We start from the raw sequence: 24473 nt of genomic DNA, 5'->3' as shown, positions 1-24473 counted from the left end.
TCTGGGCCTTAGAGGGAGCTCTGGGGTACTTTGAGCTCTACTGTCATCACCCACTGCCAAGAAGTTAGATGCACTGATGACAAAGCAAAAAAGGAAAGCTGAGCCTGGATCTGGTCTCCCAATGACTCCAGGAAATTCTGAAGAGCTGGCACCCAGGGGCTGTGAACTTGCGGGCACCAGGGAATCCTGCCTTGGGAGTGGAATAAGAAGGGGCAAGAGAATCATCTTATTGCCTTTATTCCGCTGATGGCCCAGCTGGCCCCATTGCAGGGCACAGGGCCAAGCTTTTACACGCTCACCCACGCTCTCTGTACACACACACACACACACACACACACACACACAACCCATCTCTGGCTCTGAGAGTCAGTCTCTGGGGGGGCAAGGGCTGCTCCTCAGCCTGCCCCTGCCTGCCCTTTTATGACAGCACCAAGGGCGGGGGTGGGGCAGGGCCCTCAGCCCCCAGAACAAGTCCCTGTGCAAACTGGAGGTGCCAGTTGGCTTGGGAATGGGGGTGTCACATTTCCCCATTCCTGGAGTCCCCTCCTCCAGTTCCTGAGGGAGGGCCTGCTCTCTTCCTACCTGGGGGGCCAGACCCCTGCCAGGGCTGGGCCCTATGGAACCCAGGCTTATCCCCCACCTGCTCCTGCCAGGACCTCCACTGAAGAACAGCCAAGTCTGAAGTGGTGGGGATCCCCCACTGGAGAACAAGAAGGCCTGGGCCCCGAGGGGCTTGAGGAGGGGTCATCACCCCTCTCCTAATCCATCTTCAATATGAAGAGGTTTTGGGCACACTTTCTGGGGAGGGAGCACAGGCCTGGAGGAGAAGTCCCAGCTTGGGCCTCCCCAAACTTTCATCTTCTGGGCCACAGCCTAAGGCCAGGCATCCAAAAGTCTAATAGTCCAGCCGACCGGTCAGAGTCCCTGTGTAGTCCTTGAGGGGCACACACACCCGGTGGGAGTTGGGTGTCAGACCTGCACGGGCAGCGTCTGGTTCATCTGCAGCCGCATGTCCTGGATACTGCTAAGGATCTTCTTCTGGTGGCCAGCCAAGGTGACGCCGATCCGGAGCAGGTCTCTGCAGATGGATCAAGGGCAGGGTCAGTCCCTCTCCTTCTGCTCACCACCCTGAGCCCAGCTCAGACCCCCTGTCCTGCCACTCCAAATCTGAGGCACACTTACTCTGCAGTCATCTGAGCCACCAGGTCAAAGGATGCAAACCCCGCACTGACGAAGCTCTCCTTGTACCGCCCCATCTTAATGGCGTCCAGCCAGTCACCAACTGTCGTGAAGGTTGTGTAATCCGGGACTGTGCGGTCCAGGAGGGGTTGTGACATGCTGTGGGAGAAGGGAGGGACCTGGTAAGTCCTAACAAGCCGGGGTAGGGCTATTGGCTGACAAGCAAGGTCAGAGCAGAAGCAGAGGTACTGACCCAGACTGGGCGCTGGCAATGACCTTCAGACTGGCAGCATTGCGGATGAGCTTGTCCAGGGTGTTGACAATCTGGGAGAATTTGGGCCTGAGGTTCCGGTCCCGCACCCAGCAATCCAGCATGAGCTGGTGCAGTGCTGTGGGGCAGTCCATGGGTGGGGGCAGCCGGTAATCCTGCTCCACGGCATTGATGACCTGAGCCGAGAACAGGGAAACCTGGAGTGAGCAACCATTCCACTCCCCAGCCAGCCCCCACCCACTGGACCACTCTGGTCCCACTCACATCCTGGTTGCTCATGTCCCAGTAGGGTCGCTCTCCATAGCTCATGACCTCCCACATGACGATTCCGTAGCTCCAGACGTCACTAGCAGAGGTGAACTTCCGATAGGCTATGGCCTCTGGGGCAGTCCAGCGGATGGGGATCTTTCCACCCTGGTGGGGGGGGCACATGCCCTTCACCCTATGACTCCGGGCTGATCCCCAGCCCTGAGCCCCTGCCTGGTTGGCCCCGCCCCCAGACTCCCTCCCGGCTGCTTCCTGTACCAGGGAGCTGGTGTAGGTAGGATCAGAGGGGTCATCCTCCAGGAAGCGGGAGAGGCCAAAGTCTGAGACTTTGCAGACCAGGTTGCTGTTGACAAGGATATTGCGGGCAGCCAGGTCACGGTGCACATAGTTCATCTCGGACAGGTATTTCATGCCGGCAGCAATGCCCCGCAACATGCCCACCAGCTGGATGACTGTGAACTGTCCATCGTTGAGCTGGAGGCAACGAGCAAGCTGAATCAGGCCCATCACCTCCCTTCTGGCCCAGGGCCTGCCCAACGCCTGCCTGCCCACCCTCTCCAAGTCCTCCAAGACTATGCTTTGCTTATCCTTGGGACCATGTCCAGAGGGCACTGAGAGTAAGGAAGCTGCCCTACTGTGTGGCAGGCATCTTTATACAACATCTCAATCAATCCCCGTGAGGACCCAAATAGATCCAGCACTCGCATTTTACAGCCAGGGCAGCTAGACTCAGAAGGTAAGCAAAGCCTGAAGTCACACAGGCAGTAGGGACAGAGTCAGGGGGTGAGAACTGTGGTCTCTCTGGCTCTGAAGGCCCTGCTGGTTCCCTGCACCAGGCCACCTTAATAAATATCCATGGACTTGAACACGGTCGGTGCGACTTGTGGGAGGAAGTGGTTTGCCCAACCCAGCTTTTTGGGGCAGGAGAAAGGCGAGGGGCTGGAGGCTGGCTCTTACCCGGAGGAAAGAGTCCAGGGCACAGTTCTCCATGAACTCGGTGAGGATCATGACTGGCCGACTTTTGGTAACCACGCCCTCCAGCCGGATTATGTTGGGGTGGTCAAACTGACCCATGATGGAGGCCTCACTTAGGAAGTCCCGTCGCTGCCTCTCAGTGTAGCCCACCTTCAGCGTCTTGATGGCCACGAACACCTCCCGGCGGCCGGGCTGTTTCAGTCGACCCCGGCACACTTCCCCAAACTCCCCTGCAGGGCACAGGGCACAGGTAGTAAGCTATTTCTGGGACTGCTCCTATACCCAGCCTGCCTCAGCCCTCCCCTGGGGTACCTCCCCCTCCTGCCTCCCGCCTCCCGCCAACCTCCCATCCCCACTGTGCCCCTGGGGACTCACCAGCTCCAATCACCTCCTCAATCTTGACGCAGGACACATCGATCTCCTTGGCAAACTCCCGCACGGCCTCATTAGGGTCCTCGTAGGTAAAAGGGTCAATATAAACTTTCATTCCAGGAGCGACTAGAGGAAGAAAGGTGGGTGTGAAAGGGGGCGGCTCTTCAGTGAGGGAACTCATCAGTCTGCACCCTCAGGCTGTCACCCCTGGTGGGAGCACAGGTTGTGACCTCCCTGCTAAGCCAGCTCCATATTCCTCTCTGTTGAAGCCACAACTTTCCCCTCCCTCCCACCGTCCCTCTGTGAGAACTAGTGACCATAAAAGGCACCTAGGATTCTTCTTCTTTCACCCTCATCTCTCATCATGTCCAAACCTCTCACATTTGCCCCTCCCCCATTCACACTGCTCCTGTCCTTGTCCAGGCCTTCAACACTCCAACTATTGCAATCGCCTCCCAGCCGGGCTCTCTGCCTCTGGACTTTTCCCACCGATCCACCTGCATACCTGTCTCCCCAAAACAATACTTTCATTGTATCACTCCCCAGCTTGAGAGCCTTTCCCATTACCTATGGTGCAGTCAAGTCCCAACTCCTCTGCCTGCCTTGCACGACCCTCCAAGGACTGGCCGCAAGAACCTAGCCTTGCTTCCCAGCAGCTGTCAAGCCAGTCTTCTCACTGCCCCCACAGTTGGGCACTCTCCCTACCCCACCCACTACCTTCCAAAGGCTCCTCTAGCCAGGAATGCTCTCCCCCACCCCTCTAAACCCTCATCCTGCCTGGCTCAGCTCAGCCCAAGGCCACCTCCTCCAGGAAGCCTTCCTCTTCTCTGAACCTTTACTGCCCTTCAAACAGGAACACCCAGCTTAACACTGAATTATTCTCTCATTGTTTCCTATGTATACACATCTTGTCTTTTTCACTGGACTAACTGCCTTTGAGGACAGGGGTCACATCTCATTCATCTCTGAGGCTGGTGGGAGTGAGGTAGAGGCTCAGGAAATGGCACTGATTGGAAGCAGGAGGAGGCGTCTCCAAGCCCTGCAGGGACCAAGGGAACTTAAGGAGACAAACTCACTATATTGCTGCAGCTTCTCCGTGTATTCTGAATCCGAGCCATGGCGCTGTTTCCTGGAGGGAGGGGCGGGAGAGGAGGCCTGAGACAAGTCCCACAGCAATCTTGGTTCAGGGGACCCTAGGGCACACAGGAAGGGTAGCGTGCCCAGGGGATGGCCCAGTGCCGGGCTGTAAGGTCGGTGGTTACAGCAGCCACTGGGTCTCTGGGCAAGGGGCTCAGTGGACTTCATCCACTCTGCCAGTGGCTTCAGGGGGTATGTAGGGAACAGGTGAGGATGTGGACGTGGACTGGAGAGGACCTTTCCAGCAAGGAGAGCCTGGGCCCAGGGAAGGCTGTGGCTCTGGTTTGACGTGGGTAATGGTTCACCTGGGCACTAGGGTACTAAAGAAAAGCCCTAGTCAGCATGGGAGCACGCGTGGGCCTGGGAGTACCTGAGGCAGACAACAGCAATGACCACCACAGCCACCACGAAGACAAGCCCAGCCGTGGCCGAGCCCACAATGAGGGGCAGCTGCTCCTGGAGCTGCAGGGCACTGGAGCCTGGAGACGGGAGGGCACTGGTGAGGGGAGGGATGGAACGTGTGGGCTGGGGGCATGAATAGGCACAGAGGGGATGTACCTCTCTCACTTGTGGTCTCAAACTCCGCCGGGCGGCTGTACTGCCCATAGCCAGCGACGGTGCGGGCGCGGACCTGGACCACATAGCGAGCCTCGGGCCGCAGCCCGTCCAGCTGCACAGAGTTCTTCTGGCTGGTCACCGTGGAGGCGATGCCCTCACTCTATACCACCAGGAGGAAGGAGGGTCTCAGTGGGTTCTGAAGCCAGTCAGCCCCTGCCCACCCCAGGCCCACCCCATGAACCCCCCCCCAACCCTCCAGGACCCCACCCCCACCCCCCAGGACCCAAGGCTTTGCTCCCAAGGGTCCTAACACTCTCTGGGTGTAATCTTCTTGTCCCAAGGCCTCCTCCTGCCCCTTGAGGCTCTGACCTTCTCAAAGTACTTCATCTCATAGTCCAGGATGACGCCGTTGGGCCGCTCGGGGGGTGCCCAGGACAGTGTCAGGCTGCTGCCTGAGCTGCTGTGCAGGTGGAGTGTAGGCACTTCAGACGGGGCTAGGGGAAGAGTGGGGGCTCACCACCGGTTCCTCCAAGGACCCAGGTCCTATGGGCCCCCTGGTGGTCCGTTGGCAGGCCCTCAGAAACCTCGACTCTGTCTGGGGAAGATGGCCCAGGCCCGACCCTCCTGAGTCCCCTCCTCACCAGCCTGGTTGGTGGTGATATTCACAGCCGCGTAGCGGGGCGGCAGAGGGCTCTTGCCCGAGACACCGTTGACTGCCTGCACCTCAAAGGTGTAGCGTGTGTGGGCCAACAGGTGGCTGATGTGGACCCGGCGCTCTGTCAGGCCCAGCTGCCGAGGCACAAACTCTACGTTGTCGTCACAGCGTGAGCAGGCCGAGGCACCCCCGGGCCCAGGGACCCCATGGCACTTCTTGCAGATGACATTGTACAGGAGGTCGTCCCGGCCACCCAGGTCCCGGGGCTCACTCCACTCGAGGATCAGCGAGGTCTCATTCACATTGGAGATGACACCCCGAGGTGGGGATGGCACAGCTGCAGAGGAGGAGGAGGGAGAAGGCAGTGAGCTAAGGGGCCTAGGACCATCCTTCTGCACAGAGTTCCTGCACACTCCAACCTGCTTTTCCCTCCTCGCCTTGGCCTCTGTTTTAATAAGCAGATACCTTTCCTACATACACTTCTTCATTGGACAGACTCCTGGTTAGCCTTCAAGGCTCAACTTGAGATGTCACCTCCTCTTGGAAGCCTTCCTAATGCATCCTCTCCCTGTCCTCTGCACTCCCACAACACAATTCCTGGGCGTCCCTCCAGCCTAGCACTTAGCACATTATATGGTCATTATCTGTCTTCATATCTGTTTCTCCCACCAGGTTGCCTTTTGGGCAGGACTGTATCTTATTCTCTTCCACATCCCTGGTGCCTGGCACAGTGCCCGGCACACCAAAGGCCAGAGCAGGGAGAGAGCGGGACACCAGGCGACTCCATGGATGTGAGGACCGCTCTAGGGTTAGAGCTGGGCCAAGAGAGCCACAGTTCTGCACAGAGGAAGATGGACTAGAAGGCCCAGCCAGATCCTGATGTTCAACAGCTAGTAGGTGCTCGTTAAACCTTGGTGGAAGGACCAGTCACTTCCTAGCTGAGCCTCAGTTTCCCCATATGGAAAATGGAGATATTCATAGTGACCGTTTAGGCCCTCCCAGGCCGGCCAGCAGAGGCAAGGCCTGGAGCCAGGGCCTGTGGGAAGGCGCGTTCACTCACTGGTACAGGCACTGTCTGCAGAGTCCGAATCTGCACGGTAGAAGTTATTGTGGCAGGTGCAGATGCTGGCGGCTGGCGAGGTGGTGCGGCTGTTGGGGGGGCAGGGGAGACAGGGCCCCTCTCCCTGCTTCGCCTTGAAGCTCCCAGGGGGACAGGCTGTGGGGGAGAAGAGGAAGGGCGTGCTCAACTCCCTTCCCTGCAGACACCAATCCTCCACATCCCCGTGAGAACCTGGCCCTTCCCCAGCACAGCTCTTGGCCCCTTCACCTTCTAGACTGTGGGGGCCACACTGGTATTGCCCAACTCCACCTGCAGCTACAAAAGGCCCTTTTTCCCCGTGGAAACCCCACGTCAGCGAATTCCTCCCCGACCCTGCCCCCAACCTGGTGCCCCAATGATGAAGACTTCAGCCTGGACAGCCTGGGCTTGTAGAGACAGGGAAGTGAGAAGAGGAAGAGGCAGAAGATGGGAAGAGCCCACTAGCAAACTGGCAGCACCCTCGGCTCCACTGGGATGCCCCACCCCTCTCTGAAGCCCGAGGGAAACCCTGGGACCCTCAAGGCCACTCCAGGACAGACTGGAGATGGGGGCCTCTGAGCGTCACAACCAACTTCTCTCCCCACCCACCAGGAGCAGGGCAGCAGCTTCTTTCTGCCCTTGGGCAGGGTTGGGGGCAGAAGTGGGGTGAGGAAAGGAGAGAAAAAAAGCAGGCCTGAAAGCTGGGTCACCTGGAGTTCAGAGGCCTCAAAGCATCCCCAAGGGGAACCCCAGGCTCCAGAGAGCCCAGAGCTGGATGCCTGAACACCCCTCTCTGCTGCCTCTCCTGCTATCTACCACCTGCGCTTGGGCCCGGGACCTGGGTCTATGATGGCCATATAATTTATTATTCAAACTGGAATATTTCCAGAGTGAAAGGGATCGTTAGTAATAATCATGTTAGGACAATGGGCATTAACTAGGAATGCCCTGGACACACTAAAGCAGGTGGCCACCCTCTCCACAAATACTGCCTCTGGGGAGGTCCTCCAGCGTGTGGAATGCCCAGGGTTGGGGCTATGCCTCTCTCTGGGGTTTAATCTCCCCTCACTAAGGTGATATTCCATCCAAGCTCTTTTGAGCCAGTGGGGGAGGGGGCAGAGGCCAGGCCAGCCTGGTTGCTATGGGAACCAGTGTGCATTTCCTGCCAGGGACCTGCGGAGTGTTAGCCCCTCTTCAGGCTGTCAGGCTCATCACCCCCACCCCCTTTCTCCACTTAGGAAGAGGAAGTCTGGGGCAGGTTCCCTTAGAAAAGTGAGAGGGGCCTGGCAAGGCACTATTCACCTTCTCAGGACAACACCCAACACTGGCCTCACAGACAGGTTGGGGCAGTCAGCCCCTCAACTTAGGGCTATGCATAGGGCCGGCTCCCATCCCTCAACAGAATCGGGCAGTGGGGACAGAAGACAGGCCCGGGCACCTTGTCCTGCGTGGCAAAGCGCTGGACAAGGCTTTAGGCCCAGCTCCCACAATCCCATCTATGAGGCCTTGAGTGCAGAACTTCTCTGAGACTCAGTTTCCTTATTGGCAAAATAGGGGACATAATTGGAATCGGCCTCAAAAGGTTGTGGTGAGACTCAAATAAGAGAAGTCCTGTACACTGTCAGGTCTTAGGAGCACACTGCAAGCCACCAGAGACAAGCCTCCTAATCTCCTCTCGTAAGAAATACGGACAAGCCTGCACCGTGCCCCCCACCCCGCCCTGCCCCAATCCCCGATCGCCGATCCCCGTGCAGCCCAGGGCTCCTGAGAGTCAACTGAACTCCCACAGCATTTGTGCTCGCCACGTGCCAGGCACGGCTCCAAGGCTCCACAGGCACCTACTCAGGTAAGCCCCACTCCGCCTCCATAAAGAAATCACTCCTGTCCCTGTTCTGCACACGCGGAAACCCAGGTTCACGAGTTAAGCAATTTGCCCAAGGTCTCACAGGGCAGAGGCAGGACTCAGGCTTCAGGGGCTGGGTCCCAGTGCACTGTGCCTAAGTACCGCCTTTCAAGGAGCAGATAAGACCCCCAAGGTGAAAGGGCCAAGCACGCGGTGCCACAGCCCCTGTCGCCACAGCTGTATTTCCGGGGTGAGGCGTACCCTTGGGGTGGGACAAACAGGCATCTTTGCTGGCCTCCAGAGACTCTGACCAGGTTCTCCAGGGGCCTCCTTGTCAAGATTTCTCCTGTCTCCCTTCCTCTCTATTTAGTTTCATTTTTTTCTTCTTTTTATCCGGGTACCTCTCCTCATCTTCTCTCGGCTCCCTCCTTGCAGCACATTCTCTGCACCCGATACCCCTCTTCCCTTTCCTCCCCCACCCCAGACCTGACACCAGACTACGTTGCCTGGCAGGTAGGAAGCAGTGGACAGGGGGCAATAGGCGGCTGTGGCGCAAGCCCTTCCCTCCCTCTGCCCCCCAGGCCAGTCCGCACTCACCACGGCACTGGGACTCCTTGGCAGCTGGCTCATGGCCGGTGGCACAGGTGCAGGCGCCCACAGGCACCATCCACTCCCCGTCACCGTTGCAGTAGAGCTTGAGGGGCACTGACACCTCTACAGCGTTAGCGATACAGGTGCCAGGGGCAATGACCAGTGAGGTGGGCTCGGCCCCAGTGAGGGTCTCTGGGAAGAGGGCGAAGCCTGCAGTGGTGGATGCACACTTCTTATAGAAGGCACGCACGGAGATGAGTGACATGCAGGCACCCTGGTCCTGGAAGGCCAAGTAGAAGCCGGCCTTGGACAGCGGCCCGAAGCTGCGCACCTTGGTGTTAACACGGCCGGCATCGAGCCTCGAGAAGCTCTCATCGGGCGCGATGGTGTCCACCTTTACGTAGGGATTCTCCATCCAGAAGGGGGAGGAGGCCGAGGCCACATCGCTGTCAGCCTCGTAGTAGAAGAGGTTGAAGGTCTCCTTGCAGGAGCCGGGGATGTTGGGGATGCTATTGCAGTCACGCACAGTGAACTTGAGCTCTACGTAGACCCGCTGCACATCTCGCCGCCAGATGAACCCCGTGCGAAGCCAGTTGTTCTGGCTTGACTCGCGCACGTTACACACCTGGTACGTGCGGATGGGGTTCATGGCCTCGTCGTAGCCACTCACCTCTTCCCACTGTACATGGGCCAAGTGAAAAAGACAGGGAGTGAGCACCAACATTTGCCAGGTGCTCGCCACATGCCCAGGTCTGCTATATTCACTTCACAGAGATGCTTCTGCAATGTAGTAGCTGAACACACACAGACTATCTGGGTTCAAATCCCAGGTCTCTGCATGCTGTGTGACTCGGGACAAGTCCCTTAACTTCCCTGTGCCTCCATTTCCCCATCTGTAACGTGGCAAGAATAAAGACGTGCAAGGAATCAATGACTTTAAGTGCATAGAGCACTTAGGGCACTTGATAAATACTATGTGAGTATTAGCTGTAATGTTTATTATCTTTGTGCCTTAGTGTCAGTGGCTGTAAAAACGGGCTGACTGGAAGTAACTGACGCTATGAGGCAGTAAAACATGCAACGTCCTTGTAACAGTGCCTGCTTTGGAGCAAGCATTCAATAAATGGCTATCACATTTACCCTTTACAACACCCCATGAGAAGGTGTATCTGTTGTCCCCACTCTAGAGAAAAGGAAGTCAGGGCTCACGAAGGCAGGGATTTGCCCGAGGTCACACCGTCAGGCCTGGTGGCCGAGGCCTGCAGTGCCATCAAACCCTAGTGTTTCGGGGCTTAGTGTGGTTGTGGAGGCCAACTAGGGAGGTTAATTAGAATGTTTCAGAGATGTCAGGACTACAGGAATTTAGTAACCAAGACATGGAGACCTGGAAAGGTAAGCTGCCTTGCTCAAGGTCACAGAGCAAGTTCGAGATCTGGGACCGAAGTTTCCTGGTTCCCAAGCCAGTGCTCTTCCCAGGGACCCAGGAAGGAGGGAGAGCGCCAGGGCCGACAAGCAAAGGGCTGTCAGGCTGGAGAGGGGAGAGGGACGGGAATAGGCTGAAGACAGGCTGAGGGGTGCGTAGAGAATGGGACAGAGGTGATGTATGTGGGAGGGGGACACAGGAGAATGAGAGATGTGCCATCAGGCAAAGAAGGCAGGTGACAGGTGAAAAGGATGGGGATGCTGCGGGAAGTGAAACTGACAGAGAGAGAGAGAAAGAGAGAGGGGGGGAGAGAGAGAGGGAGAGAGAGAGAGAAAGAGAGAGAGAGAGAGAGAGAGAGAGAGAGAGAGAGAAAGAGAGAGAGAGAGAGAGAGAGAGAGAGAGAGAGAGAGAGAGCGCCCTGTTCTCCAGCCCTGGTATAAGCAGGAGGACGGATGCTAGCGATGCAAGGGGCAACCAACACTCAGGAGAGAGGGTGAAGAAGGAAGTCTTACCCCACTTTCTGGATGAGATGTCCACCCCAACTCAGATGTCACCCATTTTGTGTCCATGAGGGTCTCTGGGGGAGCAACCGAAGAAAAAAGGTCAGGGGCCAAGCTCAGGATGGGAAGGAAGAGGTCACCCAGTAAAAGCCAAACACACCCCACCCCTCCCCTAAGTCCCCAAACCCCTCAGCAGCTCCCCCGCCTGGAGAAGACCCTGCAGCTATCGCCAGGGATGTCAGTCAGGCCAGCTGAGAGTGGGTGTTTGCTGCTGACCCCAGGCCTGGGTTAATGAGGCAAGAGCCAGGGCCAGTTCACACACCTACAGTCTCGGCTAATCTCCACACAAAGGGCCAGCAGGGCCTTTATGCTGGAACAAAGGGCCGTGTGCTTCAGACCCTGCGGCCCAGGCCTCCCCTGACTCCATTCCCAACACAAAGACCCAGCCCCACACAAGCCCAGGGGAGGGGAGGGCAGCCACAGGCCAGAGCCCACTCCCCCTCAGCCTCCCTCCCACTCAGCCACCTGGGGGGTGGGGCAGGAATGCTCTTCGAGGGTGGGAAGAAGGCCACCATGACCCAGACCAGCTCCCTGAGAGCTAGTGCAGTTCTTCCCACAATCTTTAGATAAAGGTACTGTTGGTGAACACCTTTCCCAGACGAGAAAACCAAAGCTCAGATAAATATATGGCCTAAAGTGCAACTGCTAGGAGGTGGGGTGAAGGGCTGAAGGGTGGTTCAAATTCAGGTCTATCTGACTCCACAACTAACCCCTTAACCAGAGCAATGTGCTCCTCTGTAAAAGAGGAACAGGGAAAGCTGCTGTGTATCCTTTAAGTCCCAACCACGCTGTCACCGCCTCCAGGAAGCCTTCCCTGAATCCCTAAGTCAGGGTTAGGTGCCTTCCTTGGGCATCCAGGGCTAGGGGCTTTGTCACAGCACCAATCCTTTTCTGACTTGTGGTTCCTTATCTATTTCCCCTTGCTCTGCCACAGGAGAAACCCATGAATGTTTCCAACATAAACTTGCTCCCCTCAGAACCTGGCTCTGGGTTCTGGCTGGACAACTCTGCTCTCTGACAGTGTGACCCCAAGATCAGATCTAGGAGCAGGCAAGAGGGGAGAGAAGTGCCAACCAGCCATCCTCCCCTCAAGTCTGAGCTGGAATGGGGCACAGTCACCCCAGAACCTCTGGAGGCCTCTACATCGGCAGTGGGGCAGGTTGAGAGCACCCAGAGGGAAAGACCCAAACCCCACAGGCTCCAGGCTGGCAGCCTTGCTTGGTTTCCTGCAGATGGGTCTGAGCTGAGGGTGGAGGAGGAGGCAGTGGTGGCCCTGGGGCCCAAGTGATGCCAGGGGGGCAGCCATGCACTTTGAGTGAGGCCCGTCCTCTCCCTGCAGCAGCTCTGGTTCCTGGAGGGCAGGCTGCAGGGTGAGTCCTCCCAGCCTCTTGGTCGGTGGCCTGACAGGCCCCTCTGGCAGACAGACACCAGTATTGGGTAGGGGGGGGGGGCAGGAGGGACGAGGAGATGGGCAGAAGCAGGGGCCCAGAGACAAGCAGGGAAAGAAGCTGGCGGGCAGAGCAGGGGCCTCCTAGAGGCGGACGGTGGGGTGGGCGGCACCGAGCAGGAGGATGTGAGAGGCGGCTGGTTGGGACCAGACAGCTGGGATGGCCGGCGGCGCACTACAAAGGACAGTGAGATGGAGAGACAAGGAGGCCCAAGGAGACAGAGGCAGAGAGGGAGGCTGCCAAGTGGCCTCTTCCCCAGCCGGCGGTCGCAAGTAGCCCTGTCCCTGGGAGCCAGCCCAGCCAAGCGCACCCCTCCCCCAGCCCGCCAGCCAGTCCGCCTGCTAGTCTGCCCGCTGCCCGCCACCGCCACCCGCCGCCTCCCGAGCAGGCAAGGCTCCCACCGCTCCCTCGGCTGCCTCCCTCCTCCCTCTCTCGCACTTCCTTCTGCTCAGCCTGTGCCAAACCCATCTGGAACTGTTTAAACCCAAATATTCAGCCCCCTCCCCCCTTCAGCCAGATTCCTCCACAGTTTAAAACAAGCCCTGCGCTGGCTCTGAGGGAGGGAGTGGAGGGAGGAGGCGTGGGGAGGTGGGAAGAGGGGGGTGGGCAGGAGAAAGGGGGAGGCTCTTCATTTCTGTTTAATTTCTGGGGAGAGAGCAAGGGAGGGAGGGAGGGGATCGGCCCTTGGCCATCGCTCAGCCTTGGCCATCGCTCAATCTCCGCACATTTTTCCCATTAATGAGGAGAGGACTTGGATTTCGAGTCATGTGTGCCTGAGGAAGGGCTCCGGTCACCCTGATGAGGAGGGGGCTTGCTCTTGGGGGAGGGGAGGGGTCGGCTTCCTTCAGCAAGACAGAGACCTGAGGTGCCTGTGTCCCAGCCTCAGAAAGGGTGTGTGTGTGGGGGGGGGGGGGGAGTGCAGAATCCCCCTGTCTGTGGCATTGGGAGGGAGAGACCCAACCCAGCAGAGCCCACCTTTTTCCTGCTATGTGGTGTGTGTGTGTGTGTGCGTGTGTGCGCGTGCGCATGTGTGTGTGCTGGGGTTGGGGTAAAGGATATGAGGTGTGGGGATAAGGACAAAAGAAAAGTGAGTGAGCAGTTTCCAAACTCTCCAGCTGTTGCCTGCACCCCTGCCCTCTTCTGTTCCACCATGTGGCTGCTGCAGGGAGACCAGAGAGCAGCTGGCCACTCCCAGATACAGGATTTGGTCAGGCAGGGAACCCCAACGGCCCCCAAAAGTAAGCAGGGAAGTGGACCCCAGGCCTGGGGACTTTCTGGAACTGGGCCTTCAATGCTCAGAAGCGAAGCCATTGCACTTCCAGAGCGACAGAGAGAAGCCGCGTGGCAGCAGCTGTGTGGCCCTCGCCTGTGCACAAACATACAGACACACACGTCTCACCCAGTTCTCTCAGTGGCTAGGTTCCTTCCCCACCCCTGGGGCCAAATCAACTCATATGGGGGCCAAAAACACACAAAGCCACCGCTGCCTGAAGACACACACGGCTTCACACATAGCCATGGTCTGTCTCTCTCAGACACTCGGATGCATATGGTACAAACAGATTAGTCTTCTTTAGACGTTCACATACAGTGAAACTTTCCTACACACAGTTCGGGCTTGCCTTACACCAAGAGTCACTCTTACAGCCCTCATATGTGCAGATTTCCTGAGACATAGGCATACACGGAGGGACACACACCCAACTGTACAGTCTCCTTACACACCCAACCGCACACACTATTGCCAGCCACAAGGCACAATTTTGAGTGTAGTCAAGTGCAAAGAAAAACACCAGTTTTCCTGTACAGACTCTTACATGCTCTTACATAGTCACACACACGTCACACACACTAGCATCAGCGGCACGCACACAGAGGCCCATTTGCACTGAAACATGCCACAGGAGCACACAGACACAGTGTGAGTTTGTGTAAAGCCTCAGAGGTGCATCCTTCACGCACAGGCAGCACACACACACACACACACACACACACACACACACTGCAAGTACAGTCTTCCTATGGGAAGAGTTGGGAGGGGGAGTGTGTGCTAAGAAAGCAGTGGTACTGGGTAGCCTGGACCAGACCTGCTTCCTGTCACCCCGGCACATGCTGGAGCTGTCACAGGTCACAAGGCTGGGGGTGGCGCAGGGGCATGAAGATGGTTCTGGGTGTGGCTGGGTGCAGCCTCCCCAGGTAGAGAGCCCTTGGCCAAGCAGCAGGCCACTTTCCTGCCAGCACAATGGCACTGTCTGCAGGGCCCCTGAGCCGCTGGGGAGGGGGTGGCATCACGAAGAGATCTAGCCCTGGGAACTGCAGGCAACACTTCCACACATAAGTTGGGGGCCCAGCATGAGGAGAACAGGGCAGCCGGCCTGTGTCTGAGAGCTTCACTGGGCTGCCCTGGTACAGGGGCAGCCAACGAGGAGCCTGCCACCTGTGCTGGTCACACCTGCCAGGCCCCACAGCACCCTACCTGGGGAATAGGGGTGTCAAAGGAAACTCAAGGAACTAAAAAGTTCTAGAGATAAGCAAGATGCCTCCAAGCCAAATTCCAGCCAGGGACGCTGAGGTGGGGAAAAGGTCTTTCCCGGGGCTGGAGCAGCAGGGTGTGCAGCAGGAGGGCAGAGGGGCTGTGGTCTGGGTGAGGAGGTGCACCCCAGAGTCCTGCCTGCAAAAAGAGAGCGAACTTCATGCTATCCCTGAGTTGCACCCCCACCCTGCCCCCTGCCCCCCCCCCCACACACACACACAGGGTCCATATCTCAGCCAGCCAACTCCAGGAATCTGTCCCCAGTCTTCTCTCATGGTATATATGCATGCACCAACCTGCACACTCAGGGTGGTTAGCCTGAGAAGCAGGGGTCTAGGAGGGACCCTGCCATGGGACCTGGAGGAGCCTCTCTCACCCAAGGCCACCTCCCTCATCCACACGCCCCTGCTGTAGCCCTCAAGTCTGGGAAGGAGGAGTGGGGAGCATCTCAGAACAGAGAACACATTTTGTTTTTCATTCTTCCCCTCAGATCATGGGGATTTATAATTAAATAAACCTGAGAGGGAGGAGAAGGGAGGAAGAAGCACAGGGCAGAGAGCCCAGATGTCTCAGGGCTCATCCATGCCCCCCACCCCGGTCCTGGCCCTACCAGCCAGTCAGGAGGATGGATGGAGAGCTAGCCCTTAGGTGAGGCCTTTGAGCCCTTCCCAGGGATCCAGGTCACAGTGGGTCTGGCCAGGAGTCTGGGGACAGAAGGCAATGGGAGATCTGGCGCCAGGGCCAGCCCCCGGGGCAAGGGGCCTCTCCCACCCCATCAGGTGCCCAGCTGTACCCAGGCTCCCTCCCCACACTCTCCCCTCCCCCAGCTGCCCAATCTCGACAAACCAGTTTGACTCAGCACAACAGGCAGGGCTACAATTTTAAAACTATGCAGGCCTGGTGATTCAGCCTCTTCATGCTGTTTAATTAGTATAAGGCCGGTGGCGGAGAGGGTGGCGGAGGCAGCTTCAGTTTTAGCTCGCTGCCGCTGAGGCCACAGCAGCGGTGGCAGCAGCAGTTCTGGCTAAAGGGAAGGCAGTGACAAGCAAACTGGTCCCCCAAATGCCTGCCACTGTCCCTCCGCGGCAGCTCTTTAGTGCCAGCTCATGACAAACAGGGAGGGGGGGTAGGGGCCACCAGAGGCAACTCAAACAAGTGAGCCAGCCCCCAAAACCCCAGGCCATTGTCCCCCTCAGCCACCACCTACACAGAGGCCACTGCTGCCGCCTGAGAAAGAGCGGGACGCACACCCTGCCTCTTTCCCTCAGGGACCCATTCCCCTGCAGCCGCAGCTCAGCTAACGTGGCTTGGGGCTTGGCCGGGAGGGGGCTGTGCTGGCTTTCCATCTCACAACTGTTTTCTCTTTTCTCAAAAGGGTCTGACATTTCCAGCAGGGGCCTCTCCATCCCATCACAGGTATAAGGGACCTATGGTTCAAACAGCCTTCCTCATCCCACACCCCGTTCCTGGTCCGCTCGCCTACTGGATCCCACTCCCGTACCCGTTCTTGGTTCTGAAACAGAGAATGATCTTGGCTTGGGAGACAAGAGAGCATTACTCGAAAGGAAAGTGAGCAACAAGGTGGTCTTGTTTCCCTGTGTCTGTGGGTAAATCCGAGGGCAACTGTGTGTGTGTGTGTGTGTGTGTGTGTGTGTGTGTGTGTGACCTCAGCGTGTTGCGGGGTGGGGTAATCAATCAAAGGGCAAGAGGAGGGGTATTTCTTTAACCAGGGAGGACAAGCTAGTTGGCTCCATCCTCACAGAAAACTAATGCAATCCTTTGATACAGAGTTTTACTGAACCCCAAGTGTGCAGGGAGGGAAGAGCAACCGGGTACTAGAGAGTATCTAATGAGTGGGTCCATGAGGGGCAGCACCCTTAGCTCAAGGACCCTGAGCCTAAATATAATGCCCTCCTCCTCCAGCCCCCCATGCAGAGAGCCAAAGTCTCCCCTAGGCCCAGGGCAAACTATATACTGGCAAAGCCAAATGGAAGGCTGGAGCAAGGAGACTGGATCACCCCGCCCGCCCGCCCGTAGAGCTTGGGGCGCTGAAGAAATCTTCAGTGCTTGCTCTCTGGTCACAGCCCAGGACCTCCAAGTCTACCCATCCCACCTTCCAGCTCCAGAACAGGGGTGGGGGACAGGCTGGAGTCAGGGACAGCTCTCTTCCCATCCTTTTCCTCCCCGCTGCTCGGAGCTGAAGGGAGAGGGAGGTGAGGTGACAACTTCTCCCTCCTCAGACCAACCTTCCCTCCCCCATTATTCTCTCCTGTGATTGCCCTCCAACACGGTAAGGGCACAACATAAATTTTCACTTCTGAGGTCCCCCAAGGAGCAAACCCTAGGGTAATAATAACAATAACAGCAAGTCCTTGAACAGCCATAGCTATGTGCTAAGAACTTTACACACATTAAGGATTCAATAGCCGTAGGAGGTGGGTACCATCCTATTCCATCTCCCAGTGAGGGAGAACTGGAGGGTGAGTAGGGGTACTGGCAGGGCTAGGATCAATGCCCTGAGGCATCTCTCCTTTTCCTTTCATTTTCACACACACAAACCGGAGACACTAGGGTATGAGGTTGGCAAAAGGGACTGTTGAAAGCCACCCTCCGGAGGCACTGCTGCTTCCTAGGGGCACATTGGCCTGGCCTCTCACAGCTGAGGGGGCAGGAGAGGGATGGGGGAGAGGCTACAGCTCATCAGGGCTCTGTCTCCTGGTCAGCCCCTCAGGTCCTTGGTCTCCAGATGCCAGCTCCTGCTAGGGCCTGCCTCAAATTGTGAGGGGTGAAAAGGATGAGGACAGGGAGGAAAAAACAGAAAGCGGAAGGGGGGGGGAGAGCCTCCTCAGGTAGTCGTACCTCACCTGACCCAAACCACACCCCCACCTTACTCTGAGCACCAGCACCCACCACACCCACAACAAGGGCCCTGGGGCCTGGCACACATAGCCGCATAAGCGTGTGTGCCTGTGTCGCCTCTCCTGGGCTAAGACACAGACCTGAGAACTCCATCAGGCTCCCTGGCTCACACCCTTGAGGCAATCAACAACAAAGCCCCACTCTGGTTTCTCACGCCAGCGATCCTATCACACACATGCGGATGAGTGTGCACAAGTGTGGGCGCGACCTTGGTGTGTCTGTCTGAATTTGCATGTGTCGGCCAGTGGGACCCAGTCTGTCAGCACCAGTGGGCTCAGAGATAAAAGGGGTAGGGGGTCCATGGGAACGTTGTTCCCTGGAGAAAATCAGACAGCCCAGAAGATGCCTTTCTCTCGGAACTGTGTGTGTTTTCTTTTCCTTCCAACCTTTAACTTTACCCATGGTGAGCATATGAACAAATCAAGCCACACAAAAGTCGTTTTTGTTCTTCAACTAAGAAAGTGACTAGATCTGTTAAAGATATCAGAAATAAGCGCTGCCTATATTCTAATTTCCCCTAAATTTCAGGGGTGCCCTTCCCTCCACCTTACAGGAGGTTTTTCTTCCCTCATTGAATGGCTCGGACATTTTTGAAATGTGTGTGTGTGTGTGTGTGTGTGTGTGTGTGTGTGTATGTGTCGTTCAATGTCAGTGCCCCTGTCCCTGGCAGGCTTGTGTCAAGTGGCATGTGTGTGAGCTCTCGCACCAGGGCCGACAACACTTGGGCTGTTCATCCAAGTACAATCACTGGGGAGTTGGAGCTACCCTCTCAGCAGCAGTCTTGGCAGGTTTCACACAAGCTACTGAGAAGCCCGGCCTTTCCCCACTGGCTCATGGGTAATGCACAGGGCTCCGGTGCTACCTGGGGCAAACCCCACCACTTCGGGGGCTCGATGGAGACCGGAGCACTGGGGGGTGTCCTGCTAGAAGGTGGAGGGGGACCCGCAGAGCGGTGTGCAACGCCCGTGCACCTCGTGTGCAACTGGCACGCAGTCAACCATCAACAATAACAGGCCCCCGCCTCTTCACCCTCCGCAGCCATCCCCCGACAAAGCGGGGTGCACTCATTCACACTCCCACAATGAACTCCAACGGGTTCCTAACCAGCGCCGCCCCCCCACCTGGGGAGCCCCGCTTCCCACAACTCTGCCGCAGCCTCGGAGCCTCCGCCTCGCGGGGGTCGCCCACACTGGCTCGCCTCCCCGAGGTACCCAGGCCCCACTTCTCCGAGGGGTACTCCCACAAAAGTGCGCGGCGCGGCCAGGACTCTCGGAGGCGTTCGACCCGAGTCCAGCGGCCCGCGATCGTACAGCCCGTGCAACCGCCGGCCTCGGAACCAGCCGGAGCCTCCGAGGCGTCTCGGTGGGCGTCCTCGCCGCCCTCTCCTCCTGCCACGGGAGCGGGCGCAGGTGGGGACCCTCCTCCGGCGTGCGCTCGGTCCGTATCGGAACCACACTGCGGGCTCTCTCCGGCCCACGCTCGGGTGAGCGGAGCACCTGAACCCTCGGACGCGCCCCCGACGCCGCTCACCTTCGAGCGCGTGGAGGCCGGCGGGCAGCAGCAGCGGCAGCAGCAGCAGCGGAGGGAGCAGCGGCAGGAGCGGCGGCGGCGGCGGCGGCGGGCGGGCTCGGGCCATGGCCGTGGGGGGCTCCGGGAGCCGAGCCGGGCCGCGCCTAGCCGCGCCGGCGGGGCTGCGGACGCCCGGGGGAGGGTCCGCTCTTCGGGCTCCGCGGCAGGCTCGCGCACAGTCGCAGGAGATCGGGCCAGGAGGGGGTGCAATTCAGGCGAGCGGCTCCGGGACCGAGGCAGCGCCTGGAGCCGGCGATGCTGGCAGGTCGGTCCCGCGGGAATCCGGACAGACCGGTCCAGGAGGATCGGGCGCTGGAGAGCTCGGAGCCAGAGGGCTCGGGGAGGCCAGCCAGAGCGAGAGGGCGCAGGTAGTCGTCGTTCGGGGTGCACGGTAATCCGGGGTACGCCGCGGGCTCGACTCGGATCCGGGGCTCGGGGTGCGCGGGCCGTCAGGGGTCCGAGGACGGGTCTTTGCTGCGCCGCTCACGTACTCACTTCTGCTGTGCCCGGCGCTGGCGCGGCCGCTCTGGGCGAGGGGGGCGGACACGGCCGCGTGCCAGTCAAGCCCGAGGCCCGCCTCTAGCCACCGGCCGCCCACTCACAGGCCGCCTGGAGGGCGGGCTCTGCCCCGACAGCACTCTGCGGGAGCTCAGTTGGCGGCGCTTCCACCAAGCCCATCCTCAGGGTCTACAAGTCCTGGAGTGGGCGGGGCCAAGGAAAAGATGAATTAGATTGGGCGGAGCAACACAGTCCATCAGAGGGAAAACCCGCCTCCTGTCGCCTGTTGGTGGTTAGTAACCGAGGAGCTGCTAGCCAGGTACAATGAACCGGGGGCGCCCTCCTGTGGCCGGTCCATGCCCAGAGACGTCCCCACGTGGCTGTCTGTTCTCCAGGCACATCCAGACCCTAAATTCAGTTTAGATACTATCAGGAGGCACTCACCTGGACATATCCTGCGACCAAGGCCTTCTCGCTCATTCATCATTCATTCATTCATTCATTCATTCATTCATTCATTCATTCATTCATATACTTCATCCTTCTTTGAGCCAAAGACTCCAGTAACTGGCGCTACAGCAATGGATAAGACAGAGGTTTGTGTTCTTTTTCTTGGAGCTGGTTTAGTGGTGGAGGCAGGCATGAAGTCATCACAGCTGAGTGTAACAGGTATTATGAAGGACAGAGTTGCTAGAGCACATGTGAGGGGGATGGCTATGTCTGGCCCCGAGGAAATTACCTTCAAGCTGAAATATGAATGATGAATAGGTGAAGTGTGTGTGTGTTCTGGGAGTGGGGGCGGTGGCTGTTTCAGGCAGAGCAAACATACTTTGTGTGAAGTTCCAAGGTAAGAGAAACTGCTATTCATGGAAGGAACCTGAAAGAAGTTCAGATCTTGAGTGCAGAGTCTGAGAAGGGCTGAAAAAGGCTTAGAAGTTAGGTGTGGAGGAACCAGAGGAATTTTTTTCCAGACTCGTAAGGCTTTGCTGAGGGCCAGGGCTTGAGGCAGAGACATTACCCAATCAGATTAGCATGGCTGCTCTGGGGAGGATGAGTAGGAGAAGGCCCTGGGGGAAATCAGATCAGAGAGGACGCTGTACAGTGGTCAGGCAGAAGATGGTGGCTTGGGCGAGAGTGGTGGCTAGGGATGGAGAGAAGTCTAATATGTTTTCAGAGGTAGAGTTAATGGGATTTGTGATTGAGTAGTTGAAAGATAGGTGGTAGATGGAGACATCAAGGAGAACCGCAAGTTTCTGGTTTAAACAAATGGACTTCTACCCCAGTCTGCTCAACAAACATTTACAGAGTGCAATAAACACTCTGAAACAATAGGTTTCATTTATTACCAGGTAGATGTTATTTTAGCTTCATTTTATAAACAAAACTGACATCTAGAAGGACTTAGTGACTTGTCCCAAGTCATGGTGCTAATAAGTGTCAGGGATGGGATTTGAACCCAGGGCTGCATAGCTTTTAGACATGCTCATTCTACTTCATCAGAGATCTAAGTATCACCGAGGTGCTCGTTAAAAGCTCAGAATCCTGAGCCACGCACCCTACCTCAGATCTTGGAACTCAGAGTCTCTGAGCCATGAACCCAGCATTCTGTATTTTAAACAAGGGTTCTAGGTGACTCTGATGCACACTAAAATCTGGGAATCACTATCACCACGCAGCTTCTCACTGTCCTAACTGGAGAAACATCCTTCCATGATCCCTCTGAGCCTTTCCCAGTGACCCTATGATTTCTGGAGGCAGAGTGAGAGATCAGATCTAGGCCTCAGAAGCAAGATGGTAACACTTAATCATTTTACCATGAAGTAACCTAGTTCCCGTCCTAAAAGCTCCATTGGGGTAAATGGGGTCATGGATCCAGTACTCAAGGACTTTGCTCTGAGGGAGGTCAGTCCTCCTGGCCAGACAGAGGCATGTGGGGTGAATGGGGCTCAATCAAGGGTGGAGATGAGATGCCATGGGACAGAAGCCCAGATTCCATACCCAACCCCGTACTTCTGCCTCCCAGATTTGTTCTCAAGTCCTAGTAACATCATTCAAGGCCCTAGGCCACAGAAGGAGTCTTACAGATCATTTGTACAGCTCTCCCATTGCAGAGCTATGCAATGAGGCCTAGAGAGTGGACTGCTTGCCCTACAGTCCCCTCTGCCCTGGGGTGCTGGTTGGAACAGGGTAACATTTCAGCAGGTGGCCTAGCAGCAACACCTCTAAGCTGCAGCCCCGCTGGTCGTGAGGCGGATCTGTGAAGCCGACACTCCTGTTTGCGCAGCATCTGTGCCAGGCTAGGCCTCGCCCTGGACAAACACAGCCTGCCAGGCGGCAGGCACCAAGCTCCTTTGTTCTTGGGCCTGAAAACAGAGGCAGCAGGGCCAGCAGGTATCAGAAGGCCCTTTCTGACCGGATGTTGGCACCATGGTTCCCACGGGAATGCTTCCTGATCAAGAGGCCGACAGGCTGAAGGGCATCTGGGTATTGGCGACAACAGCCTATGTCAGGAAGGTGACCACCTGGCAACACAGGGGACATGAGAGGGAGCAGGTGGAGGGATGGGGACTGAAAGCCAGGCCAGATAAGGACTGGAACACCTTCCTCTCTTCAGGGCTAGGTAGGCAAAAGGTGCTAAACTTCTTATCTTTCCAGGCTGAGGAGGTGCCAAGGAACCCAGGGAGCAGGCTTTGATTTGGAATGAAAGGACATCATCCAGACTGAGGTCAAGGCACCTCTCTCTGGGCCCATTTGAGTCTTGGAGGAAGTTTATGTAGAAGCAAGAGTTTGGGCTTTGGCATCAGAGAGACCTAACTCCAAATCCTTGCCGAGGGATAGGGCCTGGAGTGCGCAGGGCCTTTCAGAGAGGAAGGGAGAGGGAAAGAGAGAGAGAAACATCAATGATGAGAGAGATCGAGCCTGCAACCAGGCATGTGCTCTTAACCAGAATCCAACCAGGGAACCTTCAGTCCACAGGCTGACGCTCTATCCACTGTGCCAATCTGGCTAGGGCCAGCTGGAGGATTTTGGATAAGAAGCTGAACCTTTCTTAGCCTAAGTGGGTTTATAATCATAGCTCCCTTGCAGGGTTATTGTAAAGCTCTGGCCACACTGCCAGGAGTACTGCAGGTGCCTGATAAATGGTCCTATGATAATTAATGCCCAGATCCCCAGAACCCTGTTGGAAACACTGTCAGTTTGGGGACAACTAAAGGAATGTGTGTGAATTGAATTGGGGCTCAAAGCCCCTGTGATCAACTTCAGATTCTCCTTGAAAAAAGATAATAAATATGTGTCCCTGAGTTTGTGGGTTGGGATTGTTGCAAGAAATACAAAAGTGAGAGAAGAGAGCTTTGGAGCAATAAAGTGATAGTGGGATTGGTTTGGTGAGAGTTTCAGGGGCTTTGGTTGAGGACCAGAGTAAAGGCAAGGAGACCAGTGAAGAGGCCACAAGCCAGAGTTGATGGTAATAGGGCTTGGGATGTATGTAGCTCAGTGGTTTGAGCAATGGCATGGGTGGTCATTTACAAGAAGAAAAGGAAAGACTTGGGGAGGAGCAATTTGGCTGGTGGGGGAGGGTGCTGGGGACTGAGGCTGTTACTTCGGACTGGCTGTTTGGGAGAGCTGCCATACATCTGAATGCGTTCCTTGAGCAGACAGCTGGCTTCGCCGCTCCCATCTCCTCCACTGAACCCCTCCTTGCCATCTAAGCAGCCTCAATGGCTGGTCTCCCTCAGGGTCTTTGCACTGGCTGTTCCCTCTGCCTGGATGCTCTTCTTCCAGCTCCTAGAGAGTTGCCTCCTTTCAGAATGTAGGTCTCTGCTTAAAGGTTACCTCCCTGACCATTTTGGTCTTCTCCCTCTTCCCCACACCATCCCTGTCTAGCCCATTGCCCCGTTTTATTTTCCTTATCTCTTTAGCACTGGATGACATCACGTTATTTAGTCATTTGTTTACATGTGTAGTGTCTCTCTCCCTTTCTAGAATGCAAGCTTCCTGAGGGCAGGGGCTTGTCTCCTTTACCGCTGAATCCCCATGTAATGCCAGTGCCCTGCATGAAGTAGCCTCTCAACAGCAATTCTCTAAATGAATCAGTAAGTACAGTAAATCTGTGGTATCCATGCTGCTACTACCTCTTCCCAAGCCTGTGGCAGGCGTGGCTCCTTGGTCTCAGTTCTGGCTTCCCCTGGGGAAGGGTGGAGGAGGAAATGGATGAGTATTGACTGAACCTCTCTGCGATCGTAAGTGGAGGTGCTTCAAACACCTCCCAGCTTGGCAGTTCTTTTCAATCTATCAGAGTTGGTGCATGAAATTTCACGGGCCTGCCATCCCCACAGTCACTATGGCATAGTGGACAAAGGTTCCTTGCCTGTACCCGTTTGACCTCGTGTGAGGCTTTTAAAGCTCCTTGGGCCTCAGTTTCCTCATCTGATGTCCCCCAAGATGTGGACATTTTATGGGCTGGGCCTCCAGTCTAGAGCCGGATGCCACGTGCAGACATGCCAAATCCCCTCAGACAGGGGCTCAGATCCTTTCTTTCTCTTGAATCACAACCTCTTCTGCACTTCTCTCTCTCTCTCTCTCTCTCTCTCTCTCT

At 56.8% G+C, this 24473-nt stretch overlaps 1 protein-coding gene across 2 annotated transcripts; it reads right to left on the bottom strand.

The window, feature by feature from the left end:
* Positions 1 to 221: 221 nt before the first annotated feature.
* Positions 222 to 19549, bottom strand: EPHB3 (EPH receptor B3). Of its 2 annotated transcripts, XM_081087075.1 has the most exons (16): positions 19340 to 19549; positions 10862 to 10926; positions 8933 to 9605; positions 6475 to 6630; positions 5401 to 5751; positions 5129 to 5253; positions 4760 to 4919; positions 4572 to 4680; positions 4141 to 4193; positions 3068 to 3190; positions 2675 to 2922; positions 1976 to 2191; positions 1715 to 1864; positions 1433 to 1626; positions 1183 to 1338; positions 222 to 1078 (listed from the first exon to the last, which is right to left on the bottom strand). In XM_081087075.1, the coding sequence occupies exons 1-16, from the start codon at positions 19443 to 19445 to the stop codon at positions 970 to 972; spliced, it is 2994 nt and encodes a 997-aa protein (XP_080943201.1). In that variant the 5' UTR covers positions 19446 to 19549; the 3' UTR covers positions 222 to 969. The 2 variants fall into 2 exon arrangements, with proteins under 2 accessions (XP_080943201.1, XP_080943200.1); XM_081087074.1 differs by having other exon boundaries at positions 1715 to 2191.
* Positions 19550 to 24473: the final 4924 nt, after the last annotated feature.

Source organism: Myotis nattereri (assembly GCF_964212035.1).
Source record: "Myotis nattereri genome assembly, chromosome: 3".
Lineage (NCBI taxonomy): Eukaryota > Metazoa > Chordata > Mammalia > Chiroptera > Vespertilionidae > Myotis > Myotis nattereri.
This window is presented reverse-complemented; position numbering and strand designations above follow the sequence as displayed.